The sequence below is a fragment of the Trachypithecus francoisi genome, unplaced genomic scaffold, assembly GCF_009764315.1.
Source record: "Trachypithecus francoisi isolate TF-2019V2 unplaced genomic scaffold, Tfra_2.0 Lachesis_group7, whole genome shotgun sequence".
Taxonomy (NCBI): domain Eukaryota; kingdom Metazoa; phylum Chordata; class Mammalia; order Primates; family Cercopithecidae; genus Trachypithecus; species Trachypithecus francoisi.
The window spans coordinates 54416256-54439303 of NW_022681472.1; the positions used below are offsets into that span (position 1 = coordinate 54416256).

The following is a 23048-nucleotide window of genomic DNA, read 5'->3' on the forward strand; positions in this document are numbered from 1 at the left end:
GGTAAGCTATTAATTATTGCCTCAATTTCAGAGCCTGCTATTGGTCTATTCAGGGATTCAACTTCTTCCTGGTTTAGTCTTGGGAGAGTGTAAGTGTCCAGGAAATTATCCATTTCTTCTAGGTTTTCTAGTTGATTTGCATAGAGGTGTTTATAGTATTCTCTGATGGTAGTTTGTATTTCTGTGGGGTCGGTGGTGATATCCCCTTTATCATTTTTTATTGCGTCTATTTGATTCCTCTCTCTTTTCTTCTTTATTAGTCTTGCTAGCAGTCTGTCAATTTTGTTGATCTTTTCAAAAAACCAACTCCTGGATTCATTGATTTTTTGGAGGGTTTTTTGTGTCTCCATCTCCTTCAGTTCTGCTCTGATCTTAGTTATTTCTTGCCTTCTGCTAGCTTTTGAATGTGTTTGCTCTTGCCTCTCTAGTTCTTTTAATTGTGATGTTAGAGTGTCAATTTTAGATCTTTCCTGCTTTCTCTTGTGGGCATTTAGTGCTGTAAATTTCCCTCTACACACTGCTTTAAATGTGTCCCAGAGATTCTGGTATGTTGTATCTTTGTTCTCATTGGTTTCAAAGAACATCTTTATTTCTGCCTTCATTTCGTTATGTACCCAGTAGTCATTCAGGAGCAGGTTGTTCAGTTTCCATGTAGTTAAATAAGTATGTTTTAAGTGTAATATAATTAGCTAGCAGCTGGGAATAGGAAAAATGGTGTTTGCTTCAATTTTGCAAGCATTTGATTTCATTGGATGGCAAAATCAGCTTGATTACGTTAGACCTTAAAGCCTAACAGTGACATAAAATAGGTAAAATAGGATACCCTGTGAATAAGGTGGGTGAAGCAATTGATAATACAGAGATATTTTGCAAGTGGCTCCCTTGACTGCATTACTTTCTAAAGGGAGGTGAAAGGTACATAGATGGCACTTAAAATACTTTTGTTGAACAAATGAAACATTAAAAACTAAAAAGGAATTTTGTTAGTGTGTTACTCTAGAAAAAAATATAAAATTAGAACATTAAATATTAATTTATATTTAAACCAAGTAATCCTAAATTGGTCTCAAAAATATATGAATACTAACATATTCTAACCTCAATGTGTATACCTTATTAACATCTTCTCATGTTCTGGAAAATTAATTAAAACAAAAGTGGTTCTTATTAAATGAATAAAATCTATTGAGACAAATGCTTATTCATATTTTTTGAATTTGATTCACTTCAAATGGAATATCTAATAATTCAGTATTTACATATCTCATAACTTTAAAAATATAACAATGCAAGATACTGAATCTTAAACATAGGAGTAGCTACTACATATTTTGTACACCTATGATTTGCATCTATTAAAGATGTAAGAATATTGAATGAAATTTCTTTTTATTCTAAAATTCAAAAAAAGATTATGTTTTAAATATATAGACATACCTAAGTATTTTAGAACATTTTCACTTAAAGGAGTGCTAACTGATGTTATCCAAAATACAACAAGCTAAATATATTAAGTACATCAATATAAAATTGAGTATGAACTGGTATGTTTCCTGAATGCCTTCTCTTATATTGTTACTAATTCATTTTATAATTTATCATGAATTAAAATCAGTTGCCTAAAAATGACTTATGGAAATATATGGGTGTATAAATACCATCCATTTTCTCCTGGAAATATATTACCAATCTGAACACAGAACATAGAGCCTGAAGAGAGAAGCTCAAGTGTTTTAAAAATACTTCCCCTATTCTCAGAAACTGGTTTTATTTTTCAATGCTTGTTTTAAATATTAATATAAAACAGGTTTTCCTTAAATTACAAAATAAAGGTAACTTTAAAGAAATATTCATTTAAGTTAGAGGTTATGCATTACATTGTTGCCAGTGATACTGTTTTAATGTTTTAGTTACGAAACAGAAACTGAAGTGAAAAAAATCCCACTTGCATAATGTTTTAAAACAACCTTTAGCTTGTAATCTAGATATAATTTGTTTTTTACTTTCAGAACAATAGAACAATAAATAGAGACTCTAGTAATTGGTTGGTCTGAATTGTTCTAAGTTCCTTAGCATGAATTCTGTTTCACAGTTAAGCCTTAGACTCAACTTGTATAAGGCAAATAGACAAAGTATAAAATACTACTTTGGAGACACAAGATAGTTATAATTTTTGAAGAAGTCTCATTTTAGAATTTTAGATGACACAAAAAGAACTAAATAGATAAACAATATGTGCCACATGTGAGCAGTATCCACTTAATAAATTATTAGTATGAAGCTAAAAATTTCTTACCAAAAAGTTGGTAAAAATAGACATTATTGTCTTCAATTTCTTCCTTGAAGAAACTTTAAATCTTTAAGTAAATGATCTATAAGAATTCTTAGTCTGGTCCATGTCATTACATGATCCTATGTACCCAGGGCAACCGGAAATTCTGTAACCTTAGATAGCATGAATTCTGAATGTTAGACATTGCTGTTCAATAAAAAAATAACTTATATTAAAATTTCATATTTTCACTTTCATGGTTTTATTTCTAAGTCTGGTTATTTTCACTACAACCTGATTTTCCAGATCAGTGGTGTCTGGCCAATTTATCTACGGGTAAAATAATTAAGTGTTCATATGTCTATACCCAAATGCTCCTCCAGAGCAGCAATTTGCTTAAGTTGGCAGTGCCTAGTGCTTGGCATGCAACAAGGCTGTCACAAAAAAATGTTTACTGAATAAATGATGAATGAAGGAACAAATAAACAAATATTTCTGTAGAGAAAGAAACATGAAATGCTCTAAAATGTCAGTCATGTCAGTAATGTTTATTTTTACAGAAGAATGCTGACTGAAAGTTTTTAACTGTCCCCTGAATTGTGAGACTAAGGCTCACAACAAAGACAAAAATAATGTACAAGCACCACCTATCTTGAAGACAGCCACCAACCAAATGGGGCCAAATCGCCGACCTTGAGTTTACTCAGAGGTTGAATGAGCCCCACCACTCCCAAATTATCACCCAGCCTACATAAGAGAGCAAGGGTACATCAGGAGCACTGGGGGGCAGTTTTTGTCATAGCAGCTTCCTCACTCAAGCCACGTTGCATAGTACCAAGATATTCCATCAAAGACACGTTGTGGTTTCCTGCAAGAAGAGGAGACTGACATCTCACTTTCCAGCTTGACTGAACACTGAATAAAGAACCTTCCAACCCGCTCTGGTGCTGTCAGTGGAGTAGAATTTAGCCTGGTGAAGTGTTCATAGATGACCTGGCATATGTCCCTAGAAGTAGGGGAAAATATATTGGCCTAGAAACTTGTCTACTTCTTATCTAGAGATTTCTGAAGATGGGAGGCTTGGTAGAGCAGCCTGCAGCAGCAGACCTAATAGGGCCACAGAAATAGTATACGTGGGGGGCGAGGGAGAAGTGGAGAGTACCTCTCACATTTCCCCTATCTACCCACTAATTCCCTGAGATCCTAGAAAAAGAACACCACTGACTCCCATGGCTCATGTGAGAGAACCAGAGGCTGGGGAAGAAGCAAGGGCTGGTGATCAAACACATCAATGCCCTACCTAGAGAGGGGGAGGAGTTTGAACTTACGGAACAGAGAGGAGATATAGCTACCCATTTCTGAGGAAGAGCTCAGTGATAAAGGGAGCCAAGATAAAGCTATCATCCCAAGAAAACCACATATTCCAACCACATGAACATCACATTGTCAGAGACATTTTGCAGCAGTTAGAACCAGATTATGCCCGACTGAGACCTACTACCTTCAGATAACCACGTTCGTTCAGATGATGACCTCTGCCTCTCTTGTCCTTCCTCCTCTCTCTACAAGAATGAGACCTAGAAGGGGAGAAGGCATGCCAAATGTCTTAGGCCTCTTAGGTGGCCTACTCTAAGATGTAGGGTGGGTAAGGATCAAGTAAGACTTAAATCAAATTTGAGGTTACAATTTTAAACTACCCAGACTTTTACTAACCGAAAGTGACCACAAAGTTGTAGCATTTGTCCAAAGGCATACTTAAGAGACAGAAAAGGGAGATTAGAAAGAGCATGCTTCAAAGTATGTTTTTTTTAAAAAAAGCAATTTCAGATATATCGCCAACGAGTTGTAGCTGCTTAAAAGTTATTTACACCCTGTGGTAGGATGAATGCTCAAAAAACTGCTAACAAAAAACCTGATAGCTAAAACTATTCTTTAAGTTCAAGCATAGACTGATACCTGCACCACACTCCCCCTACCACCACCACGCCCCCAAAAAAACAGTGAAATTCTACTTATGGTAAATTCTCAGGTGACAGCTGTAATCTGCCTACATCTAAGCTTGGTTCAATATATCCATGGGTAGACAGAGCCAGACTCTGCTCACTGTTCCTGCCCCACTCATCTTACATTTGGGATACCCTAGAAATCCATTTTTGGTCATCATCTCTCTTCAAGGGTCTCTTTGGTTGATATCATGTACTCTTTTCCATGCCAAATATTCCCAAATTCATGGTTCCATTCTGTAGTTTCAACTATCTAATAGACTTATATGTTCTCCAAACACTGAAAACTTTATATATCCACAACATATCTTGCTATTCTCCACACCACACCCAATCTCTAAAATCTGTTCTTCCCTTTTTCTATTCTTTATCTCAAACGATAGCAAAACCATCAGTCTAATTATCTAAATCAGAAACCTTCTTCACTCTAATCCTCTATATAAAACTGATGATCAGATCCAGATGATTCTAAATGATCTAATCTAGATGATTTCTTGAATGTAGACTCTCTTCTCTAATTCTACTATTTTTGCCTTAATCCACTTTTAACAATTTCAACAGTGTTGAATCCAGTTATCCTAGGACTCCAGTTCCTCTCTATGCTTCACTTTGACACCAAAAAACAAGTTTGGTAAGAGTTTTCCCCTCATAAAAATTTTTTATTAGCTATCAATTACTCATAGGATTAGGGCTAAACCTAGAAGCCTCAGCTTGACAGCCAAAGCCTTTACCACCTAGGTCACTACTGCATCATATCCAATACTAGGCTGTTCAGGAGACATTGCTGCCTTTAGGACCTGTTCTCTGGCCCAGCTGGAATGTGCAAAAAAGGATTCTGTGTTGCTGGCTAAGCCAACTCAGTCTGCACCCTGCACCTCTGCCTGCCCCATGTCTGTATTCCTACTTTATTCGAATGGTCTTCAGTTTTGCTACTACTCAGAATTTGGGTTCAGTGCTGTAACTCATGCATCTCCTCTTTCTCTTGACTGATGGCTTTACTTCTGGCGGAGGCTAACCTCTTTACTAAAGGCTTAGTGATAGTATCATTGTTAAATAGTACAAAGTAAACTCTTAAGTCAGATTTCCTGGGTTCAAATTTTTGCTCTATCACCTACAAGCTAAGAGATTTTGATCACTGAACTTAATCTCTTTGTGCATTAGTTTCTTCTTTTTTTTTTTAAAGGATAATAATAGTACCCTCTATAAAGGATCTCCCGCATTGTCAGGGAAGTGCTTTAAAAAGTACACACCATATACTAAGAGCTCAATATGTGTCAGCTGTTGTTTTTACCAATACTTACTAGTTTATTAGCCAAAATAAAAGGATAGGACACTCTCTGAACCATAAAATTATACATGTAGATAAAACTTCACACACCATTTTCAATATAAAGACTGGCTACTTAGAAAAACAAATTCAGATGCTGAAGTTTCCAACTTAAAATAGCCTCCTATCATGAGTCATAGCAAAACGTGGCAAAGCTGCCCAAATTAATAGAAGCCTAATAGTTTAAATATGGAGTCAAGAGGAAAAAAAAGTATAAATGACTATAGACAAGGAGGAAATTCTTACAGGTGAGAGCAACTGATATACAATATGGAAAGACACCACAGGTTGACTAATTCTGGAAAATTCTTTTAAAAATGACAACAAAAAAGATGAATTTCCACATATTGAAAGAGCTGCTACTAAATGATGACTACTAGACACCCAAGGATTACATATAACTTAATAATCTTCTTCACTCAGTTATTTGAAGAATATTTTTTCTAGAAGAATATACCTATAATTTTATAATAAAAGACGGAAAATAGAATTTATTTGCAGACATGAGCTATAATTCACTGTTCTGCAAAGCAAGGGGAAATTATCTGTACTTTATTTCTATTGTGCCTTATATAGATATGCTAAGGGGAAAGTCTTTTAATGTTCATAGTCAGAACAAAAATGACTAAATAATAAATGATCAAAACCAAAAGCAAGGCAATTTCAGGAATTCTGTACCATCACTGAAGTTCCAATGAGTTAGACAGTATATTTCTTTTCATCAAAGAATACAGGCATTAAAATGACTATTTTAGATCTGTCATTAGCAAAGATAATCCAGAACTCACTACTCGTTCCACTGGACTAGTTAGTACAAGAATATGGCCAATAATTAACTTTCTATATATTTATATATGTGTAGCCTTGGCCAATTAGGTAGTTTCATTTGCATTCTCAAATTAAGATAGAGAGTTAAAAACTAAACTGAAGTTCTGTGGGAATGAAACTTGACACTCTAACCCAGGTTACTGAGCCTTTTATAAGACGCCTTAATAGTTAATGATAGTATATTGCATATCAAATTTCAACATGCACCATTATTGAATTCATGAAGAAAAAAAGGTTTGTTAAGAACCATGAAAATGTGTCTTCAAAATAAATCAGTAAGGTATCTTTTTTCCAAAACACTTTCATCTGCTATGAGAAACAACATTAGTTTGAATGCCCCTATCACTCACTTATCTCCTTAAGATCTGTCTATTGTTCTGGGAAGGTGTTTCAACAACTGATGAACATAATGACAAAACAAGGCTACTTTGGTTTTGAATCAAGACAACTAGATTCTGGATTTAAAAAAAAAAGTCTATTATTTACTGAAAAGTCTTCCAACATGAAGAATCCAACCTAATGAGGGCTTTCTATTTTTATGAATGAGGGGTACTATGGAAAAGGCTACCAACCTAATGGCAGGAAGGAGGAAAAGGTGTCAGCATTAATTCAAGTAGGCTGACAAATATGATAGGCCCCCAAACAATGATGTGCATACTTCTAACTATGGAAGATAGACATGAGAAGTAAGATGGAAGTCAGTTATGGAAATATTTCTGATAGTGAAATACTATGCATACTCAGAAAACCTGAATTAAGTATAAAATTACAAAAATAATTTTAGATTTAAAGAAATTTCATGACAGTTCAAGTACAAAACAATTATTCCATCATCAAAACGGAACCCGATATATGCATTACTAGTTACCTCAATCAATTTTTAAAACTTTTTTGAAATCTAATGCTTTATTTATTTCAAAAGGTAAACACTGTTGGGATATCAGTCTTAAATTAAAAGATCATAAATTACACTGTTCACTCTTTGATCCTAAATTCCACTATTGGTTAACATCTCTTTTGATGTAATCACCCCAATAGTCCCCAGTGCTTACTGACTAAACATCCAAAATTGGGTTATGAATAGAAAGCCCACATAGTCAAAATAACTTCCTTAGACATCAACATTAGCTACAACATATGCTTGGAGTACAATATCTTGTTTTAAAATGTAGAGTAGTCAATTTTTCAACGTAATTTTCTAAATAAATGACATTTTAAAAAGAGCAAACTACTATAAGGAGAGTTTGTGCTTCTTGGAACCCTTTTTGTAAGCCATTTTTCTTTTGCCATGTGCTTTAAACATCTTAATAAATTATAACATGCTGACAAGAAACCACATACTGCACCTGTGCTTTCTATCTTAATTAATCCAATAAGTACAGGCCTGCTCACTTAAATTTGTAAGGGAAATGATGATATAATGAGTTTTAACTTAAGGTATTAATTACCTAAATAAGCAGAATTAGCTTAATGTTTCAGTAGACTTTGCCTAGATACAACCACCAAATAAAAATTGCAGAAATTACGGAAGCCTTAAACAGCACCTTTAGGAATAAGAAAGTGAAACACTCATCCTACCTCAGGTAGCCAAGGGGATTAAATTCTACTAAATAAAAACATTTTAAAAACCAGTGTAGCAGTTCAGAGACACTAAAATCTTTGTTGCCTTTACCACAGAATCAACTAAATCTAGTTTACTTGCCCAGTGACTAAATTATTATTTTCTACTTGTACATAAACACTTATCTTCGAAGCAGGTCACCTTCCTTTCAAGACAAAGGTTATGACTATCTTAAATGCCTCAGCAGACTGATGGTCAAAACCTCATATAAATTCTACATGGACCTAGACAATCACATGACACAACTGTGCACACGCCATACCATATGTTGGATATGGCTGCCAGCAGAGATTTCGTGAGCTGGCAAAGGACTGAAATAGTCAAGAATTCTGCAACTGTTTCAAAGTGCAGGCTTCTCATTAATTTTAATTTCCTGTTGGCTCTACAAGGAATGACTGAGTAGTGAAAGCACAATGTGCCACATACACTTGAGTTCATGCCACATGTACACCTGTAATCATAAACTCTTATCCAAAGCTATCCACTGGAACATTTGGGATTTTGTGTGTTTATTTCTTCTTTACCCTAGAAGAAATAAATCTGAAATATCTATAGTTATCTTTTCATACTTTGTTAATACTCTTGCAAACATCTGGAAATACTTGACAATAATCATTTAATTAATGCAAAGCTAATCGATGACAATATGCTTAAATACTTCATTCAACTGAAGTGGTTTCCTCAGTCCACAGCACTAAGGACTGTAGAGAACAAGCAGTTCTTTGACTAAGGAGTATGCTACAAGGAAAACTATAGCTAATATCTCTTTTAAAACCAGAAACATTACCTGCATTTAAACAGACGAAGCAGATAACATGCTGCTATACTGGTAAAACAAACAAACGAAAAACTGGTAGATGCTGCTGGCTTAAGTTTTTACCTTAAGCTGTCTAGAGGGTCTGTGTTGCTGAGGGCTTACTAAACGGGTGGCCCTGCTGCTCTTTTTCTGGGGCTACTCCAGTTTCTTTATCACTCCTTCACAGCTGCTGGCTATAGAGGAGGGTGAAAAGACCCTGAGAAAGAAACATTTCTCCAGAACAAGTGAAGATTCCTAAAATGTCCATGGGCAGCTCCAGCAGCAGAGCTGGTACTTTCTCTGCCAACCCTTTACTGTTTTCTGCATTTTCCAACAGTGACTTCTGTTTTGTTTCCCTGTAATCACACTCACTTGCTAATGCAGGCATCAAAGGTAGGACTGTGGAAAAACTAGGAAAGCCTCAGACAACTTTATACTTGGAGAACAAAGTTAGTTTTTTTTCCCTTCTCTGCCACAATTTTTGAGACTTTTTCTTCAGTGTGGCCCTGGTGGATTCTTGTGTCCTTTAGCTCAAAAGAACACCGCCAACTGAATAAATATTTAAGAATCAGAGTAATTAAGAAACGTTAACTTACAATTCAGTATGAGTCAAAACCAAAAATGGTTGATTTACCTAATTTCTTTAATACTAGTAATTATTGTCAATCCAATTTCTTTCTTTTTTAAAATTTGGAACCAATGTAGTGGGTTAACAGATGGCTTTTGAAATTTTTGTTCTTATTCCAAAATCTTTACGTTACCCAAAATATATCTATTTAAATACGATACTGTAATTTCTGCAAAACACTATCTACATGCTCTCTATTTAACACTAAACAATCTGGATGCTAAGGCTGTTTGGAAATAATTCTAACAAAAACTGAAACATTAGACTAGTGCTATAATAAACAGATTTGCCTTTTACATTTGTTTTAGAAATCTGCATAGGCACATCCTAAACACAACTTTTTTCTGGTAGGGTTAAAAATAATTCAATTAGCCCAAATATATTTTATCTCCTATCTTTCTACGATAATCCCCAATTTGGTGACATCATAAATTCTTTTATCATCTCCTTACATTCAGGAACATAACATGAAACAATCCACAGAAAATCCCAAAGACAAATGCTAACAATTTAAAAGGAAGTACACAAATTCTATTGCATACAGGCTTTAAGACAAGGAATGCTTCCTACCCTGCACATCTGTCTAGCAGGTGCCTTTCTGAATAAGTTTTGTCCTTTAGAAATCTGCTCTGAGTACCTCAAAAGACAATAAAGTGTTCTCTTTCATTTCTTTTTTTTTCTTAGAACCCATTTTCCTCAAGGCAGAAGGATGAAGATTTCTTTGTCCTGAAAATATGGTCAAAGCAACTTTGGCTTATTTTAAGCAACTTCTATCAAACAGACTACATAGGAACTACATAAAATACAGTTCTCTTCTAGAAGGTGGCCTTGAGATGCATCGTGAAGAGGGAAGATAAACACATAAACCTTAGTATGCTTTACACTTTAATATTAGAGTCACATTTTTTTTAACATTCTGTAACTAACAGATGAGGGAATGAATAAGATCAGATTTCCCTCATTAACACCTGGTATCTCTGCTTTTAGTCCATTTCCCCATTTTGTGAGAAAAGCAGTCCACCTAATCACTTACACTGTGCTCCACCTATGCTTCTTCTTTTAACTACCCTCTCTTTGCCCCTCTTATACACACTTTTCCTTGTCTTTTGCCATACTCACTACTACTCTTGGCAATTCTTTATTCATCTCCTGGCAATGCTTCCTTTATTCATATCTTATTTATTTCCATTTCCATTCCCCTCAGTGGCGATTACAAACATTTTCCACTTTCCTCAAAGTGATGAGAGGGTTGAGCAGTTCCAGTTGACAGGTGTAATAAATGTTGAGAAAAGAAGAACTATTTTAGTCACTCCATCCCTCCCACAATTCCCTTTTTAAGGCTATCTGCCCCATATAAGTCAAAAATAAATAACTCTGCAAAAATTGGATCCAGTCATATGATCTCTTGATATACCTTTCCTCCTGTGAGAACATTTTCCTGTATTTTATTTTATTTTTTGGTTACTGTCACCATTTATCATTTGGTTCCTCAACTTAACTAATCAAAATAGTACTCTTCAATCTAGTATGTCAGCTATTTCTGTTAATTAATCTTTCCTCCTCATTCTTGTTTTTCGTTTCAATTTTATTCCTATATTATTTTAAGCTTGTGCCACATAACCGATATCCCCTACCCTGAGTCTCTTCCTATCAATCCTTCATGCTATCTTCAATATTAATATTCTTAAGATACTTTTCATCATGTCATCCTCCAACTTAAAACCTTCAGTGGCTTTCCATTGTCTATTAAATAAACATTCAGACTCTGTAACCTTGCAAACTTCCACTCTCTGATCTGGATCTACTTTTCCATTTTATCTCTCATATTTTTGCAAATTAACTACCATACACTTGAAGGTTTCTACTTCATTGCCACCCAATATACATTATACTTTCCTACCGCTAAGCTTTTTATTACACATCATTCCTTGTAGTACCTACCTTCTCTCTTTCTGCTATCCATTTATCAATGCTTAGACAAAGTCCTCTTCCATATTATAATTTTGTATACAACTCCAGCCTTCACCAAATCTCCCTCTTATTCAAAACCACATGGCAATGTCTGAGTTACTGTTCTGGATTACAACTTACCACTTCATTAATTCATACCTTGTCTTCTTAATACATCAGTATAATTTATTTTTACCCACAGTGCCTAGCACAATCCAAAGCAGAAAGTAAAATATTTGTTAAACTAGCTTAATGTTTTCTAACAAATTTTGGAATTTCCAGATAGAATGACTACAAAACCTATGAGGGGCTAAAAATGTTTCCAAAAGTTTACTTTCAGGAGTTAGCCACTAGAAAAATAGATTCACAAAACTAAAATGAGTCTAAGACAGACAGTAGAAGGCTACATGTCAAAAATTGTGTATATGTGAAAAATCAGAAAGTAGAGTACTGCAATGGACATTATCAAAATCATTAATGAACTCTTATTTCCTAAATTCAACATTCTAATTTCTGTTGAGTTTTAATTAACACCCTTTCTATTAAATTGTCTGCAAAGTATACTGTAATAATTCCTTCCATCTCACAGCACCCTTTGCCATGTGAATTTGCTGTTCCTTCCATCATGAGGGGAAATTTATTTCCATATCCTTTGAGTTAGGACTAGACTTCTGACAGATTTTGGCAACAGACTATGACAACAGTGACACTGTGCAAATTCTTTCCCCTCTTCTCTTATGCATTTTTTTATGCAATTAACCATTTTCAAGTGTTCAGTTAAGTGGCATTATTTACACTCACACTTTCATACAAGCATCACCACCATCCACTTCTGGAACGATTTTTGTCTTGCAAAACGGAAACTTTGTACCTATTAAACAATAACTCCCTATTTCCTGCCTGTGAGAACCAACATTTTATTTTCCATCTCCATGAATCTGACTAGCATTTGTCCTTTTGTGACCTGGCTTATTTCACTTAGCATAATATCTTCAGTGCTCATCCATGTTGTAGCATATTGCACAATTTCTTTCCTGAGGCTGAATAATATTCCATTTTATATATTACAACATTTTTTTTTTATCCTTTCATCCATCAACGGACACTTGGGTTGCTTCTACCTTTTTGTCATTATGAATAATGCTGCCATGAAAATGGGTGTACAACTATCTCTTTGAGACCCTGCTTTCAATTCTTTGGTACATACCTAGAGGTAGAACTGCTGGATTATATGATAACCCTATATTGGTTTTTTTGAGGAGCCACCATATTGCTTTCCATAGTGACAACAACATACTTCCACCAGCAGGTGCACAAGGAAAGGTTCCAATTTCTCTACATCTTCAGCAACACCTGTTATTTTCTGTGTTTGTTTTTTGATAATAGTCAGTTGAATGGGTGTGTAGTATCTAATTGTGGTTTTGATATGCCTTTCTCTAATGATTAATGATAATTATTGAATCTTTTCACGTACTTATTAGTCATGTTTATCTTCTTTGGAAGAATATCTATTTAAGTCATTTGCCCCCCTCCCCCACCTTTTTTTTTTTTGAGACAGAGTCTTGCTCTGTCGCCCAGGCTGGAGTGCAATGGCGTGATCTCGGCTCACTGCAACCTCTGCCTCCTGGGTTCAAGTGATTCTCCTGCCTCAGCCTCCCAAGTAGCTGGGATTACAGGCATGTGTCACCACATCCCAGCTAATTTTGTATTTTTAGTACAGGTGGGGTTTCACCTTGTTGGTCAGGCTGGTCTTGAACTGCTGACCTCAGGTGATCCACCCACCTCAGCCTCCCAAAGTGCTGGGATTACAGGCATGAGCCACCATGCTCAGCCCCTTTGCTCATTTCTGAAATGGATTGTTCGGGGTTTTTTTTGTTGCTGTTGAGTTGTAGGAGTTCATTATACATTATGAATATTAACCTCTTATCAGATATATGATTTACAAATGTTTTCTCTCATTCCATTGGTGGCCCTCCACTCTGTTGATAGTGTCTTGTGATGAACTCAAGTTTTCCATTTTGATGTAGTCCAATTTATCTATTTTTTTGTTACTTGTTTCTAGTGTCCGAGCCTAGAAATCACTGCCAAATCCAATGCCATGAAGTTTTTCTCATATGTATTTCCCAGTAATTTTTTAGTTTTAGTTCTTACTGTAAGATCTTTGGCCCATTTTGAACTAATTTTTGTATATGGTGTAAAGTAAGACTCCAACTTCATTCTTTTGCATGTGGATATCCAGTTTTCCCAGCACGATTTGTTGATATGCCTCTTCTTTACCCCCACTGAATGGTCTTAGGACCCTTGTCAAAAATCATTTGACCATAGATGTGAAAAGTTTACTTCTCAGCTCTCTATTCCACTGGTCTACATGTGTCTTTCTGACAGAATCACACTGTTTTGATTTCAATAGCTTGGTAGTAAGTTTTGAAATCAGGAAACATGAGATCTTCAATTTTGTTTTTCTTTTTCAAGATTGCTTTGACTAATTAGGGTCCCTTGAGAATCCATATGAATTTTAGGATGAGTTTTTTCTACTTTTGCAAAAAATACCATTAGGATTTTGACAGAGATAACAATGAATCTGTAGATTGCTTTAGGCAATATAAACATACTAACAATATTAAAGCTTATGAGCTATGAATATGTCTTTTAATATATTGATGTCTAATTTCTTTCACCCATATTTTTGCAGTTTTCAGTGTACAAGTCTTTTACCTACTTGGTTAACATTATTATCAAGTATCTCATTCTTTTTGATGTTATTATCAATGGACACTGTGCAGATCCTAAGCTGACATCAAGAGGCCTTACAACCTTGTTTTCACCTTCTTGGAAGGCTACTATTGCCATGTAAAAACCCCAGGCTTGCCTGATGAGATCATATGACCTAGCCAATAGTCAGCACAATTGCCAACACATTTGTGAAGTAATTTTAGAGACTGTTCAGCCCCATTCAAGCCAGCAGATGACCACAGTCACTTAAGAAACCCCAGGTGAGCCCAGCAGAAGACACACTTAGATAAACCTAGACAAACTATTAACCCACAAAATTGTGGTTTTGATGAAAGTAAAATAGTTGTTATTTTAAGCCATTAAATTTTGGGGTGGTAGAAAGATTAACTGAAGCAAAATTAAATCATTTTATTTGCCATTTTTTAACCATGATAATTTATTCATTACTTTGTAGCTCATTTCAAACTGTTTCTCAGAGACCATTAAGATGTATTCCACACTATTCAGCCATAAAAAAGAATAAAATCTTAACTTTTGAAGCAACATGGATGGACCTGGAGGCTATTATCTTAAGTGAAACAGAAACAGCAAAGTCAAATACTGCATGTTCTCATGTATAAGTAGGAGCTAACTAATGTGTACACATGGACACAGAGTGTGGAATAATAGACAATGGAAACTTGGAAGGGTGAGACAGCAAGAAGGGAGTCAGGGATGAGAAATTACCTAAAGGGTACAAAGTACATTATTTGGGTAATGGTTACACTAAAAGCCCAGACTTCACCACGATGCACTATATCCATGTAAATTTAAAAAACTGCACTTGTACCCTTAAATTTATGCCAACAAAAAAAAAGATTTATTCCAACTGACACAAGACAGAACTCTTTGTGGTTAAATATTCTACATTATTCATTATATTCATGAATAATTTAAAGCTTAAATGTCAGCATTCTAAATAATTCATAATTTTTAAAAAGTAGATAGCTTAAAATGAAATCTTATTAGGACTAAAGACATACTGATTTTATTTTTCTAATTGCTTACTATGATATTGAAAAAAATATTGAGTAGACATTGCAATGATGTTTGCAGGCTAACCTGTGAATTATACTGCTAATATTTGCTAGCAATTAGTACTAAATTTACTGGGGACAGATTTTGAAACTTTATTATCTGATTATTTAAAAAATCACAACACTGAGGAAAAAAGTACTTAAAATATTTATAATTGCAAAGCATTTGGAGTCATGTTGTCTAAGCAAAATGGTTTAATATTACTTAAAAATTCTTAAATTTAAAAAATGCATATATTTACATATATCTAAAATTGTATTTACTTTTTATTAATAAAACTACAAAGGATTATAAAGTTATTTTGTTTGGAAAAAAAATCTTCTAGAACAATATGGAAAAGTAACATTATTATTTAAAATGTTCTTCAGTAAAAATTTACTCCACAAAATTTTCACTCCATTAAATAACTCATTTTGAGAATTTACTCTCTCAAGTTCTGGAAACAGTTACTTTAAAATAGTTTATCTGTATCTTATGCATTCTTTCAAAGAAGTAAGAAGAACCAGGGTAGAAGAAATAAAGAGATAATGTAACAAAATAGGCGATAAGGCAGTTTTATACGGAAGTTTATATGCCCCTAGGTACAGAATAGGACTATTATTTCTGAGACACCAAGTGGAATTAACACTTACTCAAACAGAAACCAACTCATATACTTTCAAAATTGAAGCAAATTCTCAAACTATGTCATAAATACCTTTGAATCATTAATTTTGGCAACTGAGTTTACTGACTGTCAGAAATATCTCATATTCGCATTATTGAAAACATCTTTTAAAATAGTTGTCATTTTAGTTTTAAGGAGTCCTGAATATTTGTCTAAATTTGAGCTATGATTTATTTAACTATAAAAAAGTATTTTCTGCAAGTACATTTCTATAAGTAAGCTACAGCTTCACAATTCCTCTATCCACGTATAATATGGCTGTAAAATGAATATTAACATATGGTCTATAATTGTATATACATACACACAGTTCATATACATATGAACTATGCTTCTCAATTTGATGGTAAAATATAGAAGGAGAAAACATAAATGGAAGAATTAAAATGTACTTACAAAGTCAAAGTCTCCATCTTGAGGAACTTTCCAGTTATCAGGAAAAACGTTTTTGGACAAAGGGAAGGGTTCATGCATGTTCTGATTACAGTTTTCGTGACTCTTATTCTTGAAGTCTTGCTTATCAAAGTAGTCCATGAAAGATGGTCTTTGTACTTGTGGTGAGGTTGCATTTCCTTAGGTAAACAAAGAACATAAGGAAGGTATAAGTTCTTACATTTAAGGAAGTATTTTCATTGAAGTATGATTTTTTATGAAGCCATATAATAAATTTGCACTGGTCAGATTCAAGGCCAACATAATTAATTTCATAAAGAACAAAGTGAAATAAGAATTTAAAAATACCCAGACCAAATAAAAATTAAGCTGATGATTAGGCAAAGGTCTGGAATGTTTAGATTGTAGAAACACTTCAGAAGTTTAGTAGAATCATTATCGTAATTTTATTAAAAATCATTTCAGCTGTATTTCAAATTTCTCAAAGAAAGTAAATTTTAAAAACTCAAGTGTTTTTGGTGGACTTTTTTTCTTTGTATTTGAGCCTGCATTGCTATTGTTATTGTACATTTTCAGCTGTAAGAAATTATGAGGACTTGGCTAGGCATGGTGGCGCATTGCCCGTAACCTCAGAACTTTGGGAGGCTAAGGTGGAAGGGATGCTTGAGCCCAGGAGCTCAAGACCAGCCTGAACAACATAGCGAGACTCTGTCTCTATGAAAAATACAAAAAATTAGCCAGGTGTGGTGGCACCTATCTGTAGTCCCAGCCACTTCGGGGGCAGAGGTTGGGAGAGTCACTTGAGCCTGCGAGGTCAAGGCTGCAGTGAGTCATGATTGTGCCACTGCACTTCAGCCTGGGCAACAGAGCAAGACCCTGTTCAAACTAAAAAAAAAAAAAAATATATATATATATATATACTTTTAAAAAATTAAAAAAGAAATTATAACGACTTACTCAGTTTCCTCTTATATCTATCAAACTGCTTCCTCAGTCTTTCTGATTCCCTCTGCCCCTGGACTTCCACAGCTTCGCCTGCCAAACTTACATCCATGTCTCCCAACACTAATTCTCTAGCCCAGACCTTGCTCCTAAGTTCCATATCTAACTTTGCTTGCTATTAGACAACTTAATCTGAGGTGAGCTGCCAATTAATTTATCAGTTCTAAAACTAAATTCAAGATCTTTCCCTTCAAACCTACAGCTCCCCCGACATATTCTATCTCCACTAAAGTCAACCTTATTTACTCAATCCCCAAAAATAATAAAGTTGAGAATTAACTCAGATTACTCCCTTCCCACCACAGCAAACTGATTATTAGGTCTTTTAATTCTAATTCTCAATACAGTTAACCATAACCCCTTTTCTCTACTTATCATTGCAACTGTCTTAGTTTAGCTTCTAAACATTTCTTGCTTAGGCCATTGTAGCAGCCTCCAAACTCGTCTCCTTGCTTCCAATATCACAGTTTTGATTTTAATTTCCATATTGTCAACATGGTGACCTTTCTAAATACAAACCAAAACACGTCATTCTCCTCAGCATCTTTCAATGGCTCTTCATTTTTTATACTGAATGACTAAATAGGAAATAAATATTTGGAATAATTAGATTTTTAATCTGGCTATACTGGTCTTGATCGGTGGTTTTCAAATTGGATTCCTTAAAGCCCCAGGGCTCCAAATAAATGTCCCAGAGACCACCAAGAAGGCATTTCCCATGTAATTCTCCAAATAGAAAGTAAATTACTTTCTTTTTTCTTTTTGAGATGGAGTTTTGCTCGTTGTGCAGGCTGGAGTGCAATGGCATGATCTCAGCTCACCACAACCTCTGCCTCCTGAGTTTAAGCAATTCTCCTGCCTCAGTCTCCCAAGTAGCTGGGATTACGGGCACATGCCACCATGCCTGGCTAATTTTGTATTTTTAGTAGAGATGGGGTTTCTCCATGTTGGTCAGGTGGTAAACTAGTTTCTTAAAAATTTTTTGTGGGGAGTGCACCTCCCCACAAGGGGCCCTGCTGGGCAACTGTAAGTTACAAAAAGTATTTTTAAAATGTAAAACTGAAATCTTTCCTTCTGTAATTTACACTCATGTTCCAAATAAATTCCTCTTTCATATAATTGTTCCTCAAATATCTGAAGACAGAGGTAATGGCTCCTATCTTGGCTGTCTATTTTTAATATAAAACATCCCCAGTTCCTTTCATAGGATATATGTTTCAGAGTCATCATCAACTTGTTTACTTGCCTATGGAGACATTCTAGTCTCACTGTTCCTCTAAAAAGACACATAATATTCATAACAGTCATCTGATCAACCTAGATTGCATTTGTAATAGTCCTGGCACAGTTTAAAACTACAGTTACTACTATGACAACTAAGTAACACTGTTAGTTGGGATGAGCTTTAAGGTCATTTTGGTCAAAAGAATGCACGCTAAGACTTATTTTTAGTCTTTAAAAATATGAGGAAAGCCTAAATCGATGCCTAGTTTATGTGACAAATCAGAGAGTCTGGAATTCTTAAACTTCAAAAAACAAAAGGGTGAGGTGAGGGAGACAGAACTGACAGGTAAGCATCCTATCTCCTCTTTCCTTTCTCCCTACTTTTGGATCTCTATGTGCATTATTTGACAGATTGGGAGTCTAGGTGAGACGGCTTAGGTGAGGATACAAGAGAGAGTGGTAATGGTGATATTTATTCATTAAAAAAATTCTGTCTCATTGCCTTAAAATAAAATGGTTTGCCATATCAAAACGAAGGTTTTATTGACTTCACCTTATGTGTTTTAAAAAATTTTTTTATAAGATAAAATTTACCATCTTACTTCTGGGTATATATCCAGAATTGAAAGCCAGGTCTTGAAGAGGTGTCTGTATCCCCATGTTTATTGCAGCATTATTCATAATAGCTAACACATGGAAGCAAGCCAAGTGCCCATTTGCGGAGGAATGGATAAGCAAAATGCGAGGAAGGAAATTCTGACACATGCTACAACATGGATGAACCTTGAGGACATTATGCTATGTGAAATAAGCTAGTAACAAAAGAACAAAATACTGTATGATTCCACTTATGTCAGGTACTTAGAGTAGTCAACATCATAGAGACAGAAAACAGAATGGTGGTTACTAGGGAATAAGAGGACAGGGAAACAGGGAGTTAGTGTTTCATGGGTACAGAAGTTGGGTTTTACAAGATGAAAAGAATTACGGAAATTGATGGTGGTGATGGCTGCACAACTTCATGGAAGTGCTTAAGATTAATACCACTGAACTAGATACAGGCGTATTTCGCAGTTATTGCAGGTTTGGTTCCAGACCACTGCAATAATGAGAATATTGCAATAATGTAAGTCATATAAATTTTTTGGTTTCCCAGTGCACATAAAAGTTATGTTTGTTTGATTGCTTGCCTTCACAACGTCAATTTTCTTAAAGAAAAATTTTTTTAACTTTTAAGGTCGGGGTATATGTGCAGGTTTGTTACATAGGTAAACTTGTGTCATGGGGGTTTGTTGTACAGATTATTTCATCACCCAGGTATTAAGCCTAGTACTCATTTGTTGTTTTTTCTGATCCTCTCCCTCCTCCCAGCCTCCACTCTCTGAAAAGCCCCAGTGTATGTTGTTCCCCAGATGTGTCCATGTGTTCTCAACATTTAGCTTCCACTTTTAAGTGTGAACATGCGGTATTTGGTTTTCTAAAAGTTATGTTTAGGAGTGACATCAGAAAGATGGCTGACAAGAGAGGCCTGGTGCTAGTCCACTCTCAACAAAAAAAGACCAAGGCAACAGATAAACAGCTAAGATTTGACTGGAATGTCAGCGGGAGAACCCTGGAGAATAATGAGAGTGCAAAGGCACCTGTGCTGCTTAGAAGTCCAGTTTGGGGTGGCTGTAGCGTTTCTTAAATAATACCACAGTGAAGTTTGCTGTATCAGTTAACTCTTCCTTTCACAGAAGAGTTCTCTGTAGCATGAGATGCTGTTTCATAACATTTTACCCACAGAAGAGCGACTTTCAAAATTGTAGTCAATCCTTTCAAACTCTACCACTGCTTTATCAACTAAGTCTATGGAAAATTCTAAGTCCTTTGTTGTCATTTCAACAATGTTCACAGCATCTTCACAAGGAGTAGATTCCATCTCAAGAAACCACTTTCTTTGCTCATCCACAAGAAGCAACTCTTCATCTGTTCAAGTTTAATAATGAGATTGCAGCGATTCAGTCACATCTTCAGGTTGTACTTCCAAGTCTAGTTCTTTCACTATTTCCACCACACTTGCAGTTACTTCCTCCACTGAAGTCTTTAACCCCTTAAAGTCATCCATGATGGTTGGAATGGACTTCTTCCAAACTCCTGTTAATGCTGATCTTTTTACCTCTTCCTATGAATCACAAATGTTCTTAACAACATGAAGAATGGTGAATCCTTTCCAGAAGGTTTTCAACTTACTTGGCCCAGATCCATCAGAGCAATCACTATTTATGGCAGATATTGCCTTATAAAATGTATTTCTTAATAATAAGACTTGAAAGTCTAAAATACTCCTGGATCTATGGGCTACAAAATGGATGTTGTGTTAGCAGGCATGAAAACAACATTAATTTCCTTGCATACTTCCATCAGAGCCCTTGGGTGACCAGGTGCATTCTCACTGAGCAGTAACAGTCCAAAGATAATCTTTTTTTTCTCAGCAGTAGGTCTCAACAGTAGGCTTAAAATATTCAGCAAACCATGGTGTAAACAAATGTGCTGCCATCCAGACTTCATTATTCCATTTACAGAGCACAGGCAGAACAGAATTAGCACAATTTTTAAGGGCCCTAGGATTTTCAAAATGGTAAATGAACATTGGTTTTAACTTAATCTCCACCACCAGCCTGTCCTTTGAAGCTCAGAAGCCAGGCATTGACTTCTCCTTTGTATCTAGGAAAGTCTTAGATGACATCTTCCAATAGAAGACTGTTTCTTCTATATTGAAATTATGTTGTTTAGTGTAGCCACCTTCATCAATTATCTTAGCTACAACTTCTGGATAACTTGCTGCAGCTTCTACACCAGTACTTGCTGTTTCACTTTGTACTTTTACGGTATGGAGATAGCTTCTTTCCTTAAATGTCACGAACCAACCTATGCTAGCTTCAAACTTTTCTTCTGCAGCTTCCTCACCTCTTTCAGCCTTTACAGAATTGAACAGAATTAGAGCCTTGATCCGAATTAGTCTTTGGCTTAAGGAAATGTTGTGACTGGTTTAATCTTCTATCCACACCACTCAAACTTTCTCCATATCAGAAAGGGAAAGGCTGTTTCACTTTCTTATCATTCATGTGTTCACTACAGTAGAACTTTTAATATCCTTTAATAACTTTTTATTTGCATTCACAACTTGGCTGTTTGGTGCAAGAGGCCTAGCTTTCACCCAGTCTCAACTTCCAATATGCCTTCCTCACTAAGTTTAATCATTTCTAGCTTTTGATTTAAAGTGAGAGATGTGTGACTCTTCCTTTCACTTTAGCACATAGAGGCCATTGTAGGGTTATCAATGGGCCTAATTTCAATACTGTGGTGTCTCAGAGAACAGTGAGGTCTGAGGAGAGGGAGAGAAACAGGGTAATGGCCTGCTGGTGGGGCAGTCAGAACACATACTACAACTATCAATTAAATTTGCCATCTTATATAGGCACAGCTTGTTGTGTCCCAAAACAATTACAATAGTAACATCAAAGACCACTGATCACAGATTACTGTAACAGATATAACAATGAAAAGGTTTGAAATATTGTGAAAAGTACCAAACTATGAAACAGAAACACAAAGTGAGCACATAACGTTGGAAAAACAGCGCCAACAGACTTGCTTGACACAAGGTTGCCACAAACCTTCAATTTGTAAAAAAGTACCTGTGAAGCACAAAAAAGCAAATCGCAATAATGAGGTATGCTTATGTTTAAAAATGGTTAAAGATGGTGAATTTTAGCTATATGCATTTTACCGCAATAAAAAAAATTTTTAATTACCATCTTAACCATTTAAAAATGTGCAGTTCAGTAGCATGAGGTATTGTGTGACCAATCTCCAGAACTTTCACCCTGCAAAATGGAGACTCTTGTACCCAATAAACAACTCGCCATTTTCCCCTACCTCTAGCAACCACCATTTTACTTTCTGTTTTTATGAGTCTTACTACTCTGGATACTTCATATAAGTGAAATCCATTAAAGTGTTTTTTTTTTTCCTTTTTTTTTTTATGATTGGCTTATTTCATTTAACATAATGACCTCAAGGTTCATTCATGTTGTGGCATGTGTCAACATTTCCTTCCTTTTCAAGGATAAATAACATTCAATTCTATGCATATACTACATTTTGCTTATCCATTTGTCTGTCAATGAATACTTGGGTTTTTCCACTTTCGTTGAATAATGCTCCTATGAACATGAGTATAGAAATGTATCTCAGAAATCCTGCTAATTATGTGGTTTTGTGTTATTTACTCTTTTTTAAACAACTAAGTTTTTCTCTATGTGCAGATCTTTATTTGCAAGTAATCTTATTTTTTAATACCTATCCAGAGGTCTTTTTCAATTTCTAGTGGGTGTTTTGATGGTTGAGCCCAATCTCTGATTAAATGAATGATTACGATACAATGTAAACATGTGAATAATATAATTATTGGTAAAAGTAATTTTTATTTTTACCCTATGAATATGTTGTATGGATGGATGGGGGGGCAGACCGACTGATTTG

At 35.2% G+C, this 23048-nt stretch overlaps 1 protein-coding gene across 1 annotated transcript in view; it reads right to left on the reverse strand.

Moving 5' to 3' along the window:
- STK3 (serine/threonine kinase 3) overlaps window positions 1–23048 on the reverse strand; it is a 354584-nt gene that overhangs the window by 75534 nt on the left and 256002 nt on the right. Inside the window, exon 10 of the mRNA XM_033202322.1 lies at window positions 16299–16474. Coding sequence (XP_033058213.1) covers window positions 16299–16474 — 176 coding nt within the window. The remainder of the gene's footprint in view (window positions 1–16298; window positions 16475–23048) is intronic.